A 22,549-nucleotide genomic window follows, 5' to 3' on the forward strand; every position below is an offset into this window, starting at 1 on the left:
CTTGAGCCCCAGCCGGAGCGGGGCGGGGGAGGGAGGAGCCAAGAGCGGCCGCCGCCTCTGCCGGAGGAGCCGCGGGGCCGCCACACTCGCCCCCCGCCCCCCCCCCCGCGCTCACTCGCACTCACACCCGGGCGCAGGAGGCGGGCGGCCCGGGCCCCACTGGCCCCCCATGGACGCCCCCGTAACGGGGCGCTGAGACCCTGCGTCGTTGCCCAGCCGGGTCCAGCGCGCCACGCCGAGGTAAGGGGGAGGGAGCGAGGGGGCATTAATATGCAAATGCTTCGCGATTGATTATGCAAAGCCGCGGGGCTCGGTGGCGGTTTCCCAGGCGGGCTGGGGGCGCCCGGAGGGTACTTGCTGCCAGCCTCAGTCTGCCCCGGCGCCCCAGCGACCCTGTCACAGCCCGGGAGCCCGCAACTTACGCCCTGGGGAAGGGAGGTGTTGCTAAGAGGTCGGTGGGCCCCGAGGCTCGCCGGCGGAGATGGCGTCCAGGCCCCCCCCTCGAGAGCCCGTCCGGCCTCTGTCTAGCCTGTCTGCTGCGCATTCCCGGCCCCGGCCCCACTGCCGGCCACCCGAGCTCCCCCTCCCGCCGCGGTTTGTTTACGGTGCGCCGGAGGTCTGCCCCCCCAGCCCCCACCCCTAGCCTCCCAGGCCGAGGCCGAGGCCGAGTTAGTGGCCTTTGCAAAGCTGCCTCCAGCTGCAGAGGGCAGTCTGAGTGGGGTGGGGGGTGGGCTTGCACGGGCCCTGGGAGAGGGAAGTCCCCCCCTTCACTCGCCGCCCCAATTGAGCATGGCTCTCTGGTTGCAACACTCCTAATTGCAAAAATGCGGCTTGAGGGAGGGGGTAACGTATTGTGGAGGGAGTATATTTTGAGGGTCCCAAGACATTTAGGAGAGTTGCAAGCTAGGGTAGTTGGGGAAGAGAGGGAGGAATGGACCTGTAACCTGTGCTGTGTGTGCCTACACCCCTTGTTTCCCTCCCCTTGCAACGTGTCTCTGGTGCCCCTTCTCTGCCTGGGGCCCTCCCTTGTCCGGTGTGAGAGAAAGGTCTAGGTTGTGGTGGAGGCACGATAGGGGCAATGGAGAGAGCCACCGTTTCCAGGCGTGGAGGGGGCAGAAAGCAAGCCAGTGGTCTGCGAGCCTGCCCCTCAGTGCTGGCTCTGGTCCCAGGAGGGGGAAGGGATGAAGGGGGCTGTTGTCCAAGATGAGGGGAGAAGCAAATGTGATATGCAGACACAAAGATATGCCCACACAGCTAGCCACATGCACAGCCAGGGACATCCAAGCAGACTCAAGGACAGGAGCTGCTGGACACACCCACATGGGGACAAGGGAAGAGGCAGGCTGCCGTTGCACTGGGGAGCTCAGAGGGGTGGGACACACCCACGGGAGACCAAGAGCAGGGAGACTGGCCCATGCACATACCCACGCACAGGGTCACACGGAGATGCTGTCACACACATGGGCAAGGAGGAGTCGCTGTCACCCACACAGAAAAAGTCACTATCGCACGCATGCATGAACACAGAGCAATTGCACACAGCCACACATTACAAAAGACCCTGTCACTCACAGGCACACACGTGCTCACATGAGCTCAGTCACACAGGCATCATCGCCTTCCGTGACAGTCGCTGTCACTCAGTCAAATGCAAATGCAGTTATACATAAACACATGTATACACAACTTAGCAACAAGTATTTTCCTGGACTGTTAGTGTGGCTCTCTGAGGTTCAGTGTACAAAACCCCTGCTGCCAAGAAAATTAAATTCATCTGTGTGAAAAGACTTCCCTGCATCATGGTGCAAGGCATACCTTCAAGATAACATTCTCTGTATCACTTGTCATCCCACCCTACTAGAAGGTGAACTCCTTGAGACCTGGGAGAATCACTCCAGGAGCTCTGGATCCCACCCAGAGCCTGCACCAGAAGTGCTCAGTGAATACTTATTAATTGATTGGCTGTGGGCTCTCCTGACACAGGTGCACTCATTTGTACCCAGTCCCAGGGACTCAGGTGCAGAAGAAGGTGCATCCAGTGATTCATAAGGCTCAGGTCCACACAGTCACAGGTCTGCACTGACAGTTATGTCCAGACAACCCCAGATGCTCACAGTGTACCTGTGTGGTCAGGCACACTCCTAGATGCACACACAGAGGCTTTTTCCCTCAAGCTTCTTCCTTTAGGCTCAGCTTTTTTTTTTTTTTGAGGGACAGAGAAGAGAGCAAAGAGAGCAGGGACAGGGGGGTTCCAGAGGGCCGAGTCATGGGCCTAAAGCAGTGTCCAGTGACTTCCAGCAGCTGGGATTATCCTGGCTGCTGGGGGACCGGGGTGTTTAGGGAGAGCTGGCTCTTAAGGAGCCTTCCCTATCCCCACCCTAAAAGCCAATGAGATCTAGCTGCTCCTGCTGGGGTCATTGTCTAAGCCTTTCCTGGGGCCAGTCCCTCGCCCCCAGCTGAGTTCCTGCCTCCCCCATGAATCTGGCCCCTTTTCCCACCTCTGCCCTGCTGTCTAAACTTGGAAGCCTTTCTTAGGTGGCTGTATGCTGTTGAGTGTCTGGGTGAGTGATGTGTATTTTTGACTTGGAATTTCTTTCTAACACTGTCTCTATTGCTGTCTTGCTCTGTCTGATTCTCCTCCTTGCTTCTCTGCCAATCTGTACCTCTCTGTCACCCTTTCGCTACCCCTGTCTACCCCTGTTCTTGTCTCTGTTCTGCCACAGTCTCCTTTTTCAGAGCTGGGAACTGGCAGTGATGTTCTTCATACTTTTCCAGTTGTTAATACTCAAACCCCACCCCTCGGCCCAGCCTGCCCTGCCTCTGGGGTCAACCAGAGGTTGGGGTGGGGGGGTGGGGGGCTCGGCTGGCTGCTCAGGACATCCTGCATTTCCTCAGTGCTGCAGCTGCAGCCAGCAAGTTTTGGGGGCTGGGAGTGGGTAGAAGGGGAGGGGGTCAGCTACTGCCTATGCTGACCTCTTAGGCTGGCAGGCTGAGCAGGGTACACCAGCTCAGTGGAAGCCCTGAGTGTGCAGGCTACTGCCAGCTAGTTCCTAAACAGGCCAGCAGGGAGGATCTCCACCACACTAACCCACTGGAAAATAATGGCCCCCATGGGCAATAGCGGGAATTGGCAGGACCAGCTTAAACAGAGCCCATGGCAGGACTCAAAATGGCCTTTCTCCACACCCCTGGCAGCTGAGACCCACCTCGGAGATGCCCACAGCTGTGTCCTCTTAGCCTGGCCATAGAGCCTGGTTCTGAGGGTACAGCTGCCCAGACTGTCAGTGGGGCTGAGTAAGACCCTCTCCCATGAGTGCAGTCTCCAGCCCAGAGTGGCAGAGTGAGCACTTCTTCTAGAGAGGGAATTTGAGCAGGGGGCACTGGGGCAGAAGGCCCAGAGCCCAGGAGGCCCCAAGGCTGTCTCCAGCCATGGCCTATTTTGATGAGGAGGCACTGGTAGTGATTCTACCATAGAGAATCCATGGGCTGCTATAGAAAGGGAAACTGAGGCTTGGTCACGGAACACAGCTGGATGAAAAAAAGAGGTATCATTCCTCTAGCAGGTAATATTCTGTAATGGTTAAGAACAAGTTTTTATGTTTTGTTTTGTTTTTTATTTAGACTGCCTGGGTTTGAATCCCACCTCTACTATATGCTGGTTGTATAACCTTGGGAAAGCAATTTAACCTTTCCCTTGCCTTATCTGTAGATTGGGGATGATAATACTTATTCTGTTTTTTGAGGATTAGGGAAGTTAAAATATATAGATTGTTTAAAAAAGTGTCTGGTGCATAACAAGCCGTGAATGTGTTACAATGAGGAACCCTGTGGGGGTTTGGCATCCACTGGGCTTCTTGGAGAAGCCTGGTGGAGAATTAAATCTCCCAGACATCAGGAATAGGATGGGGGTGAGGGGTGGGGATAGTGGGTCCCTAATCTACAGCTTCCTTGCTCTTCATGTCACCTGTCTCTCCCCTACAAGTTTTTGCAACCTGGTGCCCCCTGCCTAGCCTCCTCTAATCTTCAACTTTTAGCTGCTTAAAAGGAACCATTGGCATACTGGACTGGGACACACCTCCCCAGTTAGCAGCACATGCATGAATGTTTGGGTATCATTGCATCTCTGTTGGGAAAAGGCTGAGCACTGGGAGTGGGGAGAGATATAAGGAAAGTAGGCTCCTCTCCCCAAGCCTTCTTCTGTCTTACTTATAGAGTACTCTGAATATCTTCCTCTCTCCTGGGGATCCCAAATTCCATCTACCTACCATCGAGAATCAGCCAGGACAGACACCAGGTTCCCCACTTCTGCTTAAGGGGACATTAATATGGCGGCTGCAGGCACTAAGGAGCACTGTGGTGGGCGTGGCACTTTAAAATCGAGGGTCTGTCCTTGGTTGTCTCTTTCCCTCTGTGAGTCTGGTGATAAGATACCCTCCCCTCCTGAAAATCCCATTTATTCAGTCCCTCCCCAAGGTACAGCAAGGACAATGGTGGGGTGCCATGTGGTGGGGCCACTGGAGAGCCTCTGGAATGGGGGCTAATCTCAACTCTAGTTCCCATGGCTGCAAAGGCACCTTTTGTACCTCTTGGGAAGAAAGGCAAGCACAAACCTTGTGGAAAGAGCCCTGGTTGGGAGTTGGGCAGCTGGGTTTCTGCCATTCACCAGTTACTGACTTTGTGCCTGGGTTTCCATCATCTGGAGACGAGGATGCCTACCTCACTCAGAGTGAGGGTGACACCTGTGTTCAGTCCGTGTTGCGTCCTGCTATGGTAAGCAATGCCTGTAAATTCTCCTGTCCTCCCAGGGCCTGGCCCGCTGCAGGGTGGGGATACGTGCAGCCAGAGACAGTTCTGTCTCTCATGGAGGCACAGGGCTGGTGTATGGTGGGGGACACGTGGTTTTCAGGCATGTGGTGCTGTCTGCCCTCTTTCCTGGCAGGCCAAGGCTGGGGTACCAAAGGGTTCCTCCCTCTTGTGTGCCTTTGTGTGCAGTGGTCCGGAGGGAGGGTGCCGAAGTTCTCTGGGTAGACAAGGGGTGCAAGATGGCACGTACTGGTGCCCAGGAAATGTTCTGGTTGCTCCCCTGCTTTGGGCGTGAGCGCTCAGTCTAGGGACAAGGGTCTGGGGTTAGGATTAGAACCAAAGGCACAGCTACAACCTAGCGGTGACGAAGAGCAGCGGGACTGGACCAGCCTCCAGTCCACCTTCTCTTCTTCGTCCTCTCTTCCTCTTGTAAGGAAGAGATGAGCTCTTAGCTTCCAGAGCCTTGGCTGCCTGTTCCATTTTCTCTTGGACCCAGGAGCGTGGGCGGGGGAAGGGGAACGCAGACCCGAGGCTATTGGCTATTGGTCGCTATCCGCGTTTTTGTACACAGCAGTGAGTGGGTGTGTTGCGCGCACATCCATGTGTGCGTGTTTTGTGCATGTGTGGGCTGGGGAGGACTCAGTATCTGCTGGAAGGGTACAGGGAGCCTGCAGCTCTGCGCATGCGGGATGTGTGTGTCTGCACGTGTCCGTGTGTGTGCCTGAGACTCAGCTGCATTCACTTGCTCCAGCGCTCATTCGCTCCTCCTTGCTGTCTCTCTACCTCCCTCAAACACACATACACAAAATTTTCAATCTTTCTCTACCCCCCTCCTCCTCTCTCCCCATTCCCTCTCTCCCCCTCCCTTCCTTCCGCCCTCTCCCTCTCTCTCTCTCTCTCCCCCCCCTCTCCCTCTGTCTCCCTCTCACCCTCCCCTTTTCCCTGCCCATTTTCCTCGGGTGGGGGCTAGCTCCCGCCTCCGTGGGGTGCCTGGGGTAACATCCCTGCCTTCCCACCTCGGCAGTTCCCTTTCCCCCTGGGTTATCTCCCCAGGGCTGGCAGACAACTCCTTTCAAGGGCCTCCTCGCAAGAGGAGAGGGGAGAGGGGAGGACCCCGAGCCCTGTGCCCGTGATGCCATCTGCAGCGAGCGCTTTGGCCACATGACATTCGTGCCTCCAGCACTCAGCTGCCCCAGCTCCGATTACCCGGCTGGCTGCTGGGGGGGAGGAGGGGAGAATGTGCCGTGCCCAGCTCGGGGTGCTCCTAACTCTGCCTTCTTGGCTAAGTGCATCTCCCACCTCCATTCCTGGGGGGAATTGGGGCAGAGCGAATGAAATTCTGTGGGTTGACAGGGAAGGGGCTGAGCTCTTGAGAGTGGTTGTGGGCACAACCATCGTAGGTGGGCATAGGGGATGGAGGTGCCCAACTTGATGCCAGACTAGAGCTGCCAAGAGCTGCCCTGGGAAGATAGGAGGGGAAGAGAGCAGCAGGTGGTTGAGGTTATGGTGGTGTGGAGGGGAGCGCAGTCTTTGATATTAAGACTGGGAATCTGGCCCAAGTCAAGGCTGCTGTTGGTGTCTTTCTGTCCCTGACCGGCAGGGGGGACGTTTCCTGTTACATTCTCTGGGGGAGAGGATCTTTTGTTTAAGTGACCAGTCTCCCCCATGTTACATCCCCCACCCCCATCTCCCACCCTCTAGCCTCCAGGGCCCACAGTGGCTAGATCAGACTCGAGGGTCCCTGCCCTTAGGCTCTAGAACCCCATTCTGTGGAAGCCCTGCACAAGCTCACCAAGGAAGGCTGCCTGTGCGGCTCCCCACTTGCCAAGCTGGTGCCTGCGTCACAGCACTCCTCTGCCATCTCTCACCTGCCAAACAGTGCCTCCCTCCCCACCTTCACTCCTAGCTTTCCTGGCACTAGGAGAACAGCGAGCTGGGTGGGGCAGTCCCGCTCAGCCCATACCTGAGAAGAGAGCCGGGGTCTGGGAAAGGAGAAAGAGATCCAGCCCTGAGAGGCATCCATCCCTCAGTGTGGGGGCCTGTGTTGGGGCTGCCACCTCCACCATCACCAGACTCTCAGGGGCTGTTGGTGTTTGTGGCTGCCCATGGGAGCCCACGTTGGCACGGGCGGCCGTGTCTGCACACAGATGCCTGTGTTTGCCCGGGCATGCCCCTGTGTATGTTTGGGCTGCAGTGGCCACCCAGGCCCCTAGCATCCCCCTTCTTGGCTCCCGTGGTGTGGGGCCAGGGCACTGATGCCAGGTAATTGGGAATGGGGGGAAATATCCCCCCCCACCTTAGCAGCAGGCAGAGGGGAAGGGGAGAGGGAGGTGTGAACCTACCCACAGCACTATTAATAGCCCACATGCCAGGCCACCAAGAACCAGCTGTCACCGTGGAAACCATTTCTACTCCCCCTTCCCCCAGCTTGCACAGGGTGGGACTTAGGCGGGGCATGAAGCACCCCTCACCCATCTTTCTTTGTTACCTTTCTTTGTCTCCCCTCTCCTCCATCTGTCTCTCCACCCCTCGTCTGTCCTCTTCTCTCTCTCTCACCCCTTCTCTCCCCGGCTCCCGGCTTGCTGCCGCCTTCCATCCTGTCCCTCTGCTTCATGGCCATCCTGGCACTAACCCGTCCCTGCCCATCTCTTTGTTCTGGCCCCTCCTCGTCTTTCTTCCCCCATCATCCCTTTTACCCCTCTTCTCCTCCCCTTTCTTCCCTTTTCTTAGCCCCCTCTATATGTGTGTCTTTCCCTCTGTGGTTGGTAAGGAAGAGGACTGGGCTTAGTGCATTAAGGGCAAAGGTCAGGGGCCCCAGACAGGTGGGGCCAAAGCCAAGAGCAGGCACAGGAGAAGTATAGAAGTTGAGATAGATTCTGGAGGCAGAGTCCCCTCTGGCAGCCCCAGGAGTCCTTTGGGGGAGTCCCTTGGGTCTCCAGGATTGCAGAGTGGGATAGATCAGCAGTGGGAACCTGGCATGGTGCCCATGGATGCCGCATGAGCCTCTTGTCTCTGTACCCCCCTCTACACACACATACACACACACACACACACACACTGCAGAAGCACTTAAGCTTAATGAAATGCTTCCCCCTCCACGGGCACCTTGCCCACACTGCCACCCAGCATCTCCTATCTGATGAAGAGGGAGTGGGTGGCCAAGCCAGCCAACGGGTGGGTCTTGCCATCCGTCTGTCCAGCCTAGACCCAGAACCCCATATAGCTCCACTCCCTCTCCCTATTCGGGGCTGAGCGCACACCTCTTCAGGGCATGTGTTCTGAAGGAACTTGAGGAATTAAGCCGGACTCCAGGAGGAGGGGAGAGAGGCTGCCCTTCGGGATGGATACTCCCCTTCCATGCTGACCTTTTTCTGCCCATAGCTGACACAGGTTCACATGGTTTGTGCTTCCCCGCCTGCTGGGCCCTGTTCTATGCTGCCTCAGAGGCCCAGGTACATCCCTAGAGAGAGGAGAGGAGTCCCCGGGGTTCCCAGCCTCTTGCTAGGTGCCAGGTGAGGGTGTCCTGAGCGCTGTCAGCAGCACCTTGCTGCTCTGCCCACTGCCAACAGCAGTAACCTGGGTAGCACTGGAGGCGCCGGAGCACCATTCAGCTCAGCACAGAGGTGGGGCAGAGAGGGAGCGTGGCCCTCCCCACCGCAGGCACGTGCAAGCCCTTGGCAGTGCCCAGACACATTTAGAGGTAAGGTTGGGCTGGGGAGGAAAAAGGGAAAATAAACATGGTGGCTCAGGTTGGCACCACCCCAGGTGTGCCCTGTAGCAACTGGCAGTGGCAGGAGTGGCAGGGGAGGGGGTCCTCCAGAGCTATGGCCTGGGGCAGGAGCTGTGGGTGCCATGTGGCTGCTGCTGGTGTTCCTGGCCCAGCCTGGCCCACAGCTGCTAGTAGCCATTCCCACACACCCTGGCCCTCTTCGCCTGCCCCCAGGGTCCTCTCCCTAGAGCTGCCCCTCTCTTAGCATGCCCACTCCTGTGCCTGCCTCCTCCCCTCCCTGGGGGCACTTGGGCCTCTGGCTGGCGAGTGGATTTTTCCAGCTTCTGTAAACAAGTGGTGGCAGCATGCCAGGTGGGCAGGAGACAGGCGGGGGCAGCACCACAGCCAGGGTGTGCCAAGCACCGAGGCACAGCCTTGGGGGGAGACGGGGAGACACTGAGACCCAGAGACCCAGAGAGAGAGAGACATTCAGATGCAGACAGACCAAAGGAAGCCTCGCTGGGCACAGATAGAAGTGGAAACAGAGGTGACAGAAAATAGCCCTCCATTGTCCAGCCCAATCCCCACGACAGCCCTAGCCCCCTAACCCTCACTGCTCCGGCTAGGAGGAGCAGGACCCAGTACCCAGGCCCTGGGCATCCCCACCCAGTCCTTCTCCTCCCCCTACCTCCACCCCTTAGGGCTGGCTACGCCATTATAAATTTATAACAGGAATTTCTCCACAAGCCAAGAAAAACTTGACCTACTTTCTTGACGGCTCCCTGGGCTAAGGCTCCCTGCTCACGCCCCCTGCCTCTGCCCCTGCCCCCAGTCTCCTCCAACCTCCAGTGCCCAGCCCTGGTCTGTGGGGGTATCAGAGGCAGACTGGGCCACCCCTCTGCACTCCTGCCACACCCCCCACACTGGGGGCTTGCCTGGGTACAGACGCCCTGTCCCATTGCCCTGCCCAATGGCCTGACTTATCTCTGCCTTCCGCTCCCACCCTGGCTCCTTATCAGTTCCTGGGGAGGGTGCTGGGGGGCCCAGGGGCGAGGTCTCTGATGCAGCAGCCACGTGATGGAGGTTGTTTGTGGGGAGCTGCACCCTTTGTCCCCTTCTCACATGCCCACACCTGCCTGTGTGTGCAGACAGTAAGCCTTGGGTCTCCAGCTTGTGGTCAGAGGGACAGTGTAGAGGGAATGGTGGGCTCAGCTTGGAATGGCCCTGGACCCCAGGTAGTGGAACGAGGCTGGCATTCAAGCCAGGCTTTGAGGTTTTAATCCCTGAACCACCTGCTTACTAGCTGTGTGAACTTGAATGACTGTCCAAGCTTTCTGGGACTCGGTTTTCTCACCCATAAAGTTCTGATGCCCACTTCAGAGGGCACCTGTTGTCTAAGCAGTTAACGGTTCCCTTTCCCTTTCCCCTTTCCATCTTGAGGGGTGGCAGCTCAGCTAAACCAACTGGGAAGCCTGCTTCCCAGACTGGAAAGTGTGATTGGGGACCTTGTATGGGAAACTTGGGCATCCCTGGGGGGCCAAGGCTGGGGAACCATAACTCAGCCAGCAGCAGTGGCGGTCAGCTCCCCACTGTTTCCATCTCTCTCCCTGAGTATTCAGGTGGCTTTCATGATCCCTGTGTGCTGCCCCACACCCCACCCTTCCTTCACTGTTCCCCCCCATGCCTGGGCTCACCTCTGGTCTCCTATAATACCAATAGTTTTAGGAAAACTTGCCTGGAGCGGTGGTAATAGCTAACTCCTAATAGACATTTATGAAGGGCCAGGCACTTGATTGAATGTGAGGATCGAGACATGTGCGTGGATTACCTCATTCTTTCCGTCCATCCCTTTCCATGTCTGGGGCTTAGGATGTGGAACTCCAGTCTTGCCTGCTGTGCCTGTTGATCTGAGGGGTTATCCTGATCCTCTCCCTGTGCCTGCCCTCCACACCCACCACCATCTTGTTTTGAGCTCTGAGAGCCCAAAATGTTGCCACCAAAGGAGTCCTATCCCCCCACTTCCACCACTCCCACCCCCACTCCCACTGTGGCGCCACCTTACCCTTAATTCTCTCCTCTCTCTGCAGGGACCTCTGGAGAGGACAAGACTCTGAAGCTACTTCCCCAGCCCAGGATCCCCCTGGACTCAGCTTGCCCCTCAGCCCTACCACCTGCCACCTCCTGGCCCCTCTCACCGCCCGCCCCCCTTGGGGCACAGGGCATGGTGTGAAAGGCCATGTGCTGAGGCGAGCACCATGGGTGCTGTGCCCTAGGGCCTGGGTGGCAGGGGGTGGGCAGCCCGTGGGCGTGCTGGGGGGGCCAGTGTGCCCACCCCAATCTCTTGGCGTGCTGGAGGGCATCCTGGATGGAATTGAAGTGAATGGAACAGAAGCCAAGCAAGGTGGAGTGTGGGTCAGACCCAGAGGAGAACAGGTAACGGGTCCAGTGACTAGTTTGTGCCAGCTCCTAGGCAATAGGCATGGTCACCCAAACGGGCACAAGAAACTGAGCTTTGTTCTTTTAAGCATCTCTCAGGGGATGGGTATGAGCCAGCAAGCCTGCTGCCTACCTTTGCCCAATAGATGGGTCATGTTCACTTGTGGCAGGAAATTAGGCACCTGGATTGAGAGATGTCCATTTTGGAGGGGGGAGGTGTACAGAGTGGAGTAATTACAGGCAGCAGGCATGTGGCCCCTCCCTTGACAATGTGGGGCAGTCTCAAATGCCCCCCTCCACATCCCCTAAGCCATCCTCACCTGAGCATGTGCCATACAAACAGCCTTGCCATTTTCTTCCTCTCCCTACCAGCCTGTTCACATCTGACCACTAGTGTGTGGTCCACAAGCCATGGTACATGTGACAGGACATTTCAGAGCACATGCACCAGTAACTATTGGTCGCAGCCTGTGCTTATATTTGGAACCTGTTGGGAGCCCCACAATCTCTTCCTTGTTCGTGGGCAAAGGCGGGCTCTGCCATGGGGCTCCTCCCAGGAAGTGGAGGTGAATGCCGATGCTGAAGGTTTTGCCCACACGTGGAGGAAGCATCAGCCCTGCATATACAACTAGGAATGGGTTACCTACGATCTGTATTGCCCAAAGAGGAGGGTCTCTGCCTCTCCATCAGCTCCAAGTGACACAGAACTCTGTCCCAGTTGGCATGACGCCCCAGGAGCTGGGTACAGCCTGTGCCTATGGCCAGGGAAAGAGTGGGGGATGGGATACTCTGGGGAGCAGTGTGGCTGTTGCCTGGGAAACCAGATCCTGAGCCAGGAGGCCAGAGGCCTGGCCAGGCAAAGTCCTGGGGCCCAAGACTGGGTCCCCGGATGGGTGGAGGAAGTGGATGGGGCTGGCTGTTCAGTAGGGCACCCGGGGTATTCCCCCACAAAGCCTCCCTAACTCCAGGGGGGGCTCTGAAAAAAAAAGGTCTAGCCTGGCAATGCAGAGCTCTCACTTGCAACCTCTGTACCTCCCTGCCCAGACTCGTGTGGGCCTAGGATCCCAACTCGGAGAAAGGTGGGAATGCTGGGTCCTGGTCTTCCAGAGCTGCAGACCCTCCTCCATCTTTCTCCCCTTCCTCATGTCCCCACGCCACCTTGTGGCTGTCCCTGGGACTGCACCCAGAGGCTGTGAGTCTAGTAACTGTTAAAAGACCACCAGCTAGCTCAACTGTTGCCTCTGTGGTCTGGAGTTCCCCGCACCCACCCCTTTTGGAGGCAGTAGGGAGATCTGACCTTCCAGCTGCTCTAAAAATTAGAACAGGGTTAATCTCCAGGGGGCATGGAACACAGAGTTGTCTGTGTCTGTGACCCTGGCCAAGGTCACTGTGTCAGTGTGTTGGGAGCTACATCAGGCTCCAGGGGGAGGGGCCCTGTAATATGCCACATGCAGGGTGGGTGTAGGAAGTTATACAATCCATGCATGCATGTAAAAAGGCTATGTAACCTGAGTCTGCCGAAGTTATGTAACGTGTATGTGGAGAGGCTGGTGACATATATGTGCAGTGAGGGTTGCTAATACCTAGCAAGGAGTCCTTGCTCAGGGTCCTTGTTCTGGCTCTGACTCCAGTGCACAATGTCACTAGGCACAGGTGGGGCCTTGGTTTGCTACTCTGTTAAATGGAGGCTGTGGACAGGGTGATTCTGGAATAGGTCCCTAGTTTAATATTTTTAGTTCTAGGTTCCAGTTGGCAGTCACTATATGTTTTCAATTCCTGCAGTTATTTAGTATGTGTACATGACCCAGGAAGCAAGCAATATGTTCACTTGGGGGAGGGAGGTGGTATTACTAGGTGCCTGTCCAAAGGGTTGTGTAACAAACACATGGGCATATTCTAGAGGTCATATAATGCATTTAAGTGAGAATGCCCTGAAAGTTGCATAGATATGTAGATCCTGGTGCTTATTTGCCATGCTTGAGTTTATACTGAAGGCTGCATAGTTATTCATATGCACGGGTCTTATGGTCTTATATAGACATGTGTTATAAAAGTTAAATAGCTTTAACCATGTCCTGAAGATTCTTTCTGCATATGTGTCATGTACTAAAGATTTAAATATGTGGATATCTTATGGATTATGGATATTTAAGATTCTATAATGTGTGTGTTGAGGCCCTAGAATATGCTTGTGCCCCAGCCAAGCCCCTTATCACCCTGAAGCTTCTAGATAGCTGGTCCCTTCTCAGTTTTGTCAGCTGACCTGGGAGTGAGAAGTAAAATGCAGATGCAAGGTAGAGGGTCAGGCCTCGGTGATTATATAAGCTTATTGGATGAGAAGGGTCTGCCCAAGACTGCTCTGTGATTCTGCCCACTTTACCCCCATTCAGTGCCAGGTCACCAGATGGAAAGCGAAAAAGAAAGAACGGCCAATGTTCCCTGAAAACCAGCATGTCAGGTGAGCCTGGCTGTGTGTGCCCTTCCCCCATGCCCTCAACCCCACCAAACCAGGCTAGGCCTCTTTTGAGGCCTGGGCATGGACCAGCAACTCCTGTGTCCCATGGGGAGAGCCTCCTAGACAGCTTGGGACAGACTTGTCTGGAGGTGAGAAGGGTGATGTGGGGTATCCCCTAGCCTTCGAGGATAGGTTAGGCCAGGACTTCTTCCCTTCTCCCATAATACTCTTGCCTGAGGCCCTCCAACCCAAATCAGGGCCTGAGCTAAGGGCTGGGGGCTGTATTCCCCTGAAGTGAGTTGCTGACATTTACTTCTCCTCCTCCTGCATCCCCTGCCCCTCAGATGCAGCAAGAAAAAAGCCCTGGATGGACATTCGGAATACTGGGATTCTCCATATTCTTAGGGAAGGGGATGATCTCTGATGTGTCTCCAGGATTCTACCTGGACACAAAGAAACCTTCAGGGAGGCTGGGCTAGGGGGTGGCCAGGAAGGAAAAGTTGGGGGCTGGAAAAGTGTAGGAACCTCTCTGCTGGGAGCCTAAGCCATGCCCGCCTGCCTGCCTCCTTTCCTCCCTCCCAGGGTATATCCCTAGTTACCTGGACAAAGACGAGCAGTGTGTCGTGTGTGGGGACAAGGCAACTGGTTATCACTACCGCTGCATCACTTGTGAGGGCTGCAAGGTATGGACCAGCCAGCTCCTGCCCCTCTCCCGTCACCTGAGCACCCATCTCACTCCCTTTAGGGCCCTCAGCACCTGGCACAGCAGACAGCTCTATAAATACGTAACCTAAAGCCCATATGTTACATCATCCTTTCTCATTTCTGATTTATTTGTTCGTTTGTAACTCCTGCTCTGCCATTTGAAAATAAAATGCCTAATCTCTCTCAACCTCAGTTTCTTCATCTATAAAATGGGATAATCATACTACCTACCTCATAGAGTTGCTGGGAGAATTAAATGAGATCTTGCACATTAAGTATTTAAAACAGTGCCAGAAACATACAAAGCACTCAATAAATCTCAGCTATCATTCATCCATTCAATGTGTTAGGTATGAGGGATGTAGTACATGCCCTGCCCTCAAGCTGCTCACAGCCTAGCAGAGAAAGACTTGAAATAAACATCACTATTTTTCAAAATGTGGTTCATGGACCTCTTCTAGGACTAGTTAAATGCAGATCTCTGGGCTTCATCCCAACCCTACTCAGGCAGAGCCTTTTGTGATGCATCCCAGGAATCTGCCTGGGAACAAGCTCCCCAGCTGCTTCCGCTGTGCCTGAGAGATTGAGAAGCAGTGCTGGAGGGCATGGTAGGGCCCAGAGAACAAGGGCAGAGGGAACAAGGGCAGAGGGAACAAGGTCATAGATGGGGTAGCCTTAGTTAGATCTCACTTTGGCCATTTCAACCTGCAGGGGTTTTTCTGGATCATCACCTCCTGGAAATGTAAGATCTTCCAAGAAACAGAAATATTTAAAAAGATGTTACGTCTTCAGGTTCCTTTCTTAGTGTCAACCAAACCATGACCAAAGGGGTTTAGGGCCCCATAGCAGTGGTCTTGGAAACAATACAAAGCAGGGTAACATATAGCAAGGATCCTCATCCTCAAGGACATGAGTCACAGAGGGGCATCCTAAAAAGATGGAAATGCCTTCCCCAACCCTAGAGAGTCTGATGTAAGTCTAGAGTGAGGCCCAGGAATCTGTATTTTTGGTAAGTGCGCTTAGTAAAAGTGATTTTAATGAGCTCCAGAATCTGAGAGCTCAGACCTTGTGTCTCATACCTCAGGTCTCGTTCTGGGTCTGGTGCCCATTTAGCCATATGACTTTGGGCAAATTGCTTATTCTCTCCAAGCTTCAGTTTCCTAGTCTGCAAAATGAAGATAGTAAGAGACCTTACGTCCTGTGGCTGACATGAGTGTAAATGTGATAATGCACGAAAGAAAAGGCCTTGTAGTCAGCATTAGCACATATCAGCTCTTTGTGTTACTGCTGCCATCTTGATTCTTGAGGTTTTTCCTTTAAAGCAAAGATTAAACCTGATACATAAACTTGAACATTTTCTTTTAAAGCTACAGTTCATACCCAGTGCCTTTCCTGACTTTTTGACCCCCTCCATTCATTACTTCCACCTGCTTGGGCAACAGGCAGCATGTCTGGGAATGGCTTTGGGGTCAGTGTTGTTTTCAGAGTTGTTTAGCAAGATAGAAAATAAGGTATTAATTGGACCTCCAAAGCTGCTGTTCCTTTGGCTGTCGTAGCACATCACACCATCCCTAGGCTCAAACCTCCCCACTTCACCCTCATCCTTACCTTCTCACTACTGCTACCCATGTACCACCCACCCCACCAGGATCCTAGGGGCTAGGGTGCATGTTTTCAAGGTCCTTCGGCTCAGGAGAGCCCAGTGATCCTGGGCTTGCTGTGTCAGGAGGATGCTGGGGGCCTTCACCAATCTCCCAGCCCCAGAGAACTGCCTAGTTGGCTCAGGAAGGGGAGATTATGATCATAACATGCTCCGTCTCCCCCCACCCCAGGGCTTCTTTCGCCGCACAATCCAGAAGAACCTCCATCCCACCTACTCCTGCAAATATGACAGCTGCTGTGTCATTGACAAGATCACCCGCAATCAGTGCCAGCTGTGCCGCTTCAAGAAGTGCATTGCCGTGGGCATGGCCATGGACTGTAAGGGGAAGGGTGGGGGTGTCGGGCCAGGTGGCTGTGGGTGGGGCTGGGCTCACATACAGCAGCTCCCTTCCAGGGTACCTTCAGGGCCCAAAGGGCAGCATGACAGTCCAGGCCAGGCTGATGATAGAATGGATGCTCAGAATCATGGCCCCTGCTGCCCTTATCCCTAGGGAAAAGGAAACAGGATTCCTCTATAGGCCCTGTGCTTGGGCCCCATTTCTACCTGCCTTTCACTCTCTAGGATGATAGGGTTATTGAATAAAGTAAGTCTTGAGTGCCCCAACCAAGCACAGTGTTCCTGACCACTGGAGAAGGCACCCCACTTCTGGGTGAGAGATGACATCTTTCATCGACTAGGGACTGGATGGCAGGGTCTTTTGGTAACCAGTGTCGTCATAACCTTCTAGACCAGAGCATGATATTCCTCTGGATCAGCCCAAATTGGAGTTGGTGTCATCCCAGTGATTATGATCAACTTAAGCCACCCAACTGCTAGGTGACTTGGGGAGTTACTTAACCTCTCTGGCCCTCAGTTTCCCCAGCATGTATGCTGGGAAGAGTAGTTTCTGAGCAGGTTGTAAAGAGTGCCATGCAAAGGGCTTTATGTCTCTCTGATGTTGGCAGTGGTTCTAGATGACTCAAAGCGAGTGGCCAAGCGCAAACTGATTGAGCAGAACCGGGAGCGGAGACGTAAGGAGGAGATGATCCGATCACTGCAGCAGCGACCAGAACCCACTCCCGAAGAGTGGGACCTGATCCATGTTGCCACGGAGGCCCATCGCAGCACAAATGCCCAGGGCAGCCACTGGAAGCAGAGGCGGAAATTCCTGGTAAGGAGAGAGTGACAGCCACGTGACCAGAGATGGGACCTAGCTCAGAGCCTTGCCCCTTCCAGGAAGCCTTCTTAGTTTAGTCTGACCCAAAGCTGATACTTGCCACAACTTAGTGATCCTGATTTGTACACTTGTATGTATGTAGCTGCTATCAGGGTCCTGCCTGTTCCATCTGATCGGGAGCTCCATAAGGATAGGGCTTTGCCTTCCTCACTGAGTTTCCAGTGAGCAGAGGCAGCATCTTTCCTGCCCACAGTGGCTGGAAGAGAGGGTAAGGACACAGTTATGTAACATATTTCAGGGCACCCGCAAGGTGCCAGGCATTGTATTAGGCCCTGGCAAAACTGAATGGTCAGCTTGGAAGGAAATGGACGGTTGGTTGTGTATGGTGGAGGAAGGCAGAAAACAGGCATCTGGTTCCTGGTGGAGTATGCCAGTGGGTGGCACAGTTCAGTGTTAAGAGCATAGCTCTGATGCCAAGCACGCGTGTGTATAACAGGAGTCAGAATGCCTGGGTGATCAAATCTTGGTTATACCACTTACTAGGCATGTGACCTTGGGCTGCACTATGCCTCGGTTTCTTCATCTGTGAAATGGGGATAAGTATAATGTCTTCCTTATAAGGTCATGGTGATGATTAAATAAGATAATACATGTAAAACTTGTAGCAAATGCCTAGCTACATATTAAATATTCAGTAAATATATTGTCTGTTATTATGATGTTACTTCTATTACTGTTATGGTCATTGTTACTATTAGTTGACTCAGAGCCCTGGCTCTGGCCAATTAATTCTCTGCCCTAAGGTGAAGGTGAAGCCTTAGGCCTGGGGCACCAGTCCCCACATATTGGTGGCCCCTCTCCCCAAGCTGCCTTGGAGCTCCCCCTGGTGGGCAGGGAGACTCAGTGAGAGGTTGAAAGGGGTCTGCAGTTCCAGCTGACCCCCATCTCTCCCTCTAGCCGGATGACATTGGCCAATCACCCATCGTCTCCATGCCTGACGGAGACAAGGTGGACCTAGAGGCCTTCAGCGAGTTTACCAAGATCATCACCCCAGCCATCACTCGTGTGGTGGACTTTGCCAAAAAACTGCCCATGTTCTCCGAGGTGAGTGGCAGATGGGACGAGAGCCACGGAGGTAAGCCTGAGGCAGCTGGCCAGGTCACCGAATCCCAGCACGTGCTCACCTGAGGTTCTCTGCACAGGGAGCAATTCCTGTAGGTATATACACATGCACAGCCAGCTGATCCCTACGGAACCAGAAGGCTCCCCCGGCCCAGCCTCCCCAGCCCCTCCCTGCCCTTCTCCCTGCAAGTCTACGTGGCTGCCTGACTCTTAAGTCTGGGGACAGACTGCCCTTCTAGCTGTGTGACCTGGACCAGAGCCCTTACCTCACTTTCCTCATCTGCAGTGGGGATGAAGACAATGATGGGACCCAACTCATAGGCATAATTGTAAGGTTTAATAAAATAGGGCGTATCCACAGTCCAGTGCAGGTTAGCTGTCATGTATGTGTTACTGGCTGAGGCCAGTGGTGGTCTCGCAGCTCGCTGAGGTCACCCAGAGGACACTGTTGGGGAAGGGTATGCTGAGTGTCCCTGTGACTCTGCCACTCCACAGCTGCCTTGTGAAGACCAGATCATCCTCCTGAAGGGGTGCTGCATGGAGATCATGTCCCTGCGGGCGGCTGTCCGCTATGACCCAGAGAGCGACACCCTCACGCTGAGTGGGGAGATGGCTGTCAAGCGAGAGCAGCTCAAGAATGGCGGCCTGGGCGTGGTCTCCGACGCTATCTTTGAACTGGGCAAGTCACTCTCTGCCTTTAACTTGGATGACACGGAAGTGGCTCTGCTGCAGGCTGTGCTGCTAATGTCAACAGGTACCTGCTGACTGACTGGGAAGCCAGAAGCTTCCAGGGTCCCAAGCCTGGTTGGGCTCTGGGGGCCTGTCACTCTCCTCCTTTCTTAACCCTACCATCTTTCTGCTCCTTGGCTTCTCTGCTCCCTAAGCTTACCTCTGTCATCCAGGCCATCTCTGTCACCAGGTCTATCCTCTGTCCCCTTCTCTGTCACCCATCCTACCTCTGTTCCCAGTTCCATCTCTTGTCCCCCAATCCTCTCTCCCTGCCCCTCGCCCCCTTTCTACCCCTCCTCCTGCCGTGCCTCTCTGTCCCCTAGCCCTGGCCTCTTGAGGTTGCATCCTTCCTCTGCCTACTCTCGCCCATTCACCCTCTCCCCATCCTCCCCTGCAGACCGCTCGGGCCTGCTGTGTGTGGACAAGATCGAGAAGAGTCAGGAGGCGTACCTACTGGCGTTCGAGCACTACGTCAACCACCGCAAACACAACATTCCGCACTTCTGGCCCAAGCTGCTGATGAAGGTGACTGACCTCCGCATGATCGGGGCCTGCCACGCCAGCCGCTTCCTCCACATGAAAGTCGAGTGCCCCACCGAACTCTTTCCCCCACTCTTCCTCGAGGTCTTTGAGGATCAGGAAGTCTAAAGCCTCAGGCGGCCAGAGGGTGTGCGGAGCTGGTGGGGAGGAGTCTGGAGAGAAGGGGCAGAGCTGGGGGCTCAGGGAGGCCCCCCACACCTCTTCTCTCCTTCCTCTCACCCTCGGATAGATTCAGCTCCCACACACATCCCCGCACTGCCCCGTCCCTCCTCAGAACCTCCAGCCCTGGGACAGGGCACACAAATGAACTTGCTATGGAAAGGACAGTGTGGGAGGCTGGGGGACCGTGCCCAGCAGTCCCTAGGAGCCTGTCCTCTGAGAAGGTAGGGGAAGAGAGGAGATCTAAGAGGGGATAAGCCATCTCGACCATAGGGGTCAGAGGGATGTGTAGCAGGGGAAGATGCCCCCAACTCACCCCCTGCCCACACACAAGAGAGAGCCCCCACTCCCTGTCCAGTTCCTGGCCTGGGCTCCCCCTCCAGGCTAAGGGCCTCTGCTTCCCCAGTTCCTAGATGCAAAGAAGGGCCTGGCTTGGCTCCTCCCCTGGAGGTTAAAAATTATAGTCATTCTTAACTGCACTTTGGAAACCAGGCAAGGGGAGATTAATGAAGAAAAACTAGACAGAGAGAAAAAAGAAAAAAAGAGAGCGTGAGCGACTGATAAAGAGAGATGATATTAAGTTATTAACAAGGCTGGCCCCTACCACCCCCAAGCACTTTGAGAGCTGCCTCTCCTCCCCCCAAATCAGAAAACTGCCCCAATCCTCAGTCCCCAAGGGTAGGGCTGCCGATCAGAGCTGTGAGTTAATACAACAGGGTCCTGGCCACCTCCCTTGCCTTGCCCCCCACACCGTGCCCCTTTGGCACCCCCACCCCACTACTCCCTCTGCTCTCTGCCACTCGTGCCCGCTGAGTTCCATCTACCTCTCACGCTGGATGCCAGCTGGCCCTTCAGCAGCCTGCCCTGCTGCCTGCACAGCTTCCCTTTCAAGTGCCCAAGCCCAGGGGCCTCTCCTTGCCCTCCACTCCTTCTGCACCTTGGCACCCACACAGGAAAAACTGTGGCTCAAGCTCCCGCCTTCCTCACGCCTGCAGTATTAGCTACAATCCAGATGCTGTTCACTGGGGAGGAGTTGGGGGTGTGTGTGCACGGGAGCTTCTCCCAGAGCCTCCACCTCCTTAGGACCCTGTCTCCCGTCTGTCTTCTGGGCTCTCTCTAACCTCTGCCCTCTCCCCTCCCCACTCCCACTCAATGCACTAACCCAGAGTCTGGGCAGGTAGGCACCAGAATGGGGGTGCTTAGATAAATGGCACTTAGCTGGGGCCCCGGGGGAGGGGGTGGTTGGTGCTCCTCCTTTTTCCTTTGAAGCTCTTTAGGCCAGCCGCCTCTTTGCCCCTGGGACCCCTCTCCCCTCTTTTCTCTAATTCAGGGACTTTAGCTTGAGTCATCTCCCACCCTCCTGGTGAGGAGTGCTCTGTTGGTCTGCACTTGGGTGAGCTGCCCTCCTCCTCCCCCATTTGGCTATCACCCACTCTGTAGGGGAGAGAGGGAGGGAGGAGGTAGCCCTGCCATGGGTAGGGGAGGTGAGGGTGGGGAGGGACAGCAGACCAGAGGGCCCTGGGCTCAGGGCTGCATGTCGGCAGGGATGGATGGGTGGACATAGATGCCCCCCGGAAGCCATGAGGAATGGGGTGGGGGGAAGGGGCGCCAGGGCTTCCTGCGCTTTGCACTATTGGGGCAAAAATGTCTTAAGCAGTGGGGAACCTGCCACCCTGACCCTCAGCCTGCCACAGCCCCCTACCTACACACACACACACACACATATGCACGCACGGGAAGGCAATGCTGTGCTGCCCATCAGGGCATGTCCTCCCCCCACTGTTCAGGTGTTCTGATGGGTGGGGGGGGCCTCAAAGAGCACCTGCTGTCACCTATGCATGTGCTGCCACGCCCCCCTTGGGGTTGTGGGCTCCCGTGCTTTCTCTATCCTCTCTCTCTCCCCTGGGGTACTGATTCTTTTATTTCTCCAGTCCCATGGCTAAGCCCTCTTGTACCCTCCTCCCACCCCTGAGGGCCCATTGGAATTCCTGACCTGTCTGCTGTCTCCCCGTCCCTCCTTCCCTCCATCCCTCCGTCCCCATTCTCAGCCAAGGCAGTGGTGGAGAAAAGGCCTGCCAGAGGCTCAGCCTCTTAAAGGCACTTGGGAACTCCCATCTGCCTCCCCAGTCATATGAGCTGTGATCCCCCAGTCCTCCCCCTGACACCTGACCCCATCCTCCCTCCCTCCGTGATGTGGGGTGTGTGTGTTTCTCTACTAGAATGTGTGAGCAAGTCCACGTGGTGGGGGAGGAGCCAGGAGGACTCAGGAGTGCCACGCACCTGCTCTAGAGAGGCAGCTGTCCCAGTCCTGCTTTGGAAATGAGGGACAGGGCCCTCTCCTGGGGGCCATTGGTGCTAATGAGGGGGATGGCCTTGATGTGGGTGCTGAGTATGCCTTCCCCAGGATTGGCCCAGGGCACTAGGGCAGGCAGGGTGGGGCAGAAGGTGCAGTGTTGGTGGGAGGAGGGGCTGCTGGGAATAGGCTGAGGGGGCCAGGCCAGGACAAGGGGGTGCCAGAGCCATGACCACTACCCCACCCCCACCACCCACCTCTCCATCTCAGTATTCCCCCTCCCATCACTCATAACACACATACCTCATCCAGCCTCCTCCTTGCTCAGACTTGGGGAGGGTGGGGGCGGAGAAGCCCCTACCCCTTCCCCTGGTGGCAGGTCTACAGGGCTGGGAGAGGGCAGGGCATGTGACACAGACACCGTCCATAAAGGGGACAGTAATTCCTGTCCTGGGAATTCCTGTGTGGGGAGAGGGGGACACTCCCTGGAGGCGCTACTGAATGTATGAGAAGCTGGTGCTGGGGTGGGGGGTGGGGGGTTGTGGGCAGAAACAGGGAAGGAGGTAGGTCCCTTTCCCAGGGAGTGGTGGGGCCAGTAGGGGTGATTTGTGGGGGTCTCCTACTCCTGCCCCACGTTGACAATCAGTATGTCTGTTATGTGCGATTTTTCACCCCATTGTGTTTTGGGTCAGGATTTTAAAGAAAGATATTTTTATGGTAATTGTTGCTCGTCTATTTTACTATATATTTATGTAATAAATATATGATGAAAATAACCC

At 55.3% G+C, this 22,549-nt stretch overlaps 2 protein-coding genes across 4 annotated transcripts in view; one reads left to right on the top strand and one right to left on the bottom strand.

Annotated features, from left to right (window-relative positions):
- MED24 (mediator complex subunit 24) overlaps positions 1-568 on the bottom strand; it is a 30,830-nt gene extending 30,262 nt beyond the window's left edge. Inside the window, exon 1 of one of the 3 annotated variants that reach the window (XM_017642471.3) lies at positions 423-568. The gene's annotated coding sequence lies outside the window, so the exon portion shown is untranslated. The remainder of the gene's footprint in view (positions 1-422) is intronic. The other 2 variants (XM_017642474.3, XM_037022670.2) reach the window with 2 other exon arrangements.
- THRA (thyroid hormone receptor alpha) lies at positions 69-22,546 on the top strand. The gene is made up of 9 exons (XM_017642479.3): positions 69-240; positions 10,600-10,945; positions 13,339-13,406; positions 13,986-14,086; positions 15,941-16,088; positions 16,716-16,921; positions 17,885-18,031; positions 18,545-18,803; positions 19,176-22,546. Exons 2-9 carry the CDS (start codon positions 10,893-10,895, stop codon positions 19,424-19,426), a joined length of 1,233 nt encoding a protein of 410 aa, XP_017497968.1. The 5' UTR covers positions 69-240; positions 10,600-10,892; the 3' UTR covers positions 19,427-22,546.
- The last annotated feature ends 3 nt before the right edge of the window (positions 22,547-22,549 follow it).

Source organism: Manis javanica, chromosome 4 (assembly GCF_040802235.1).
Source record: "Manis javanica isolate MJ-LG chromosome 4, MJ_LKY, whole genome shotgun sequence".
Taxonomy (NCBI): Eukaryota; Metazoa; Chordata; class Mammalia; order Pholidota; family Manidae; genus Manis; species Manis javanica.

Bases quoted from the DNA above. Each gene is read 5' to 3' on its own strand.
- THRA (XM_017642479.3), top strand. From the start codon at position 10,893: ATGGAACAGAAGCCAAGCAAGGTGGAGTGTGGGTCAGACCCAGAGGAG. The intron at 13,407-13,985 runs GTGAGCCTGGCT...CCTCCCTCCCAG, and splicing joins CCTGAAAACCAGCATGTCAG to GGTATATCCCTAGTTACCTG. The intron at 16,089-16,715 runs GTAAGGGGAAGG...TGATGTTGGCAG, and splicing joins CGTGGGCATGGCCATGGACT to TGGTTCTAGATGACTCAAAG.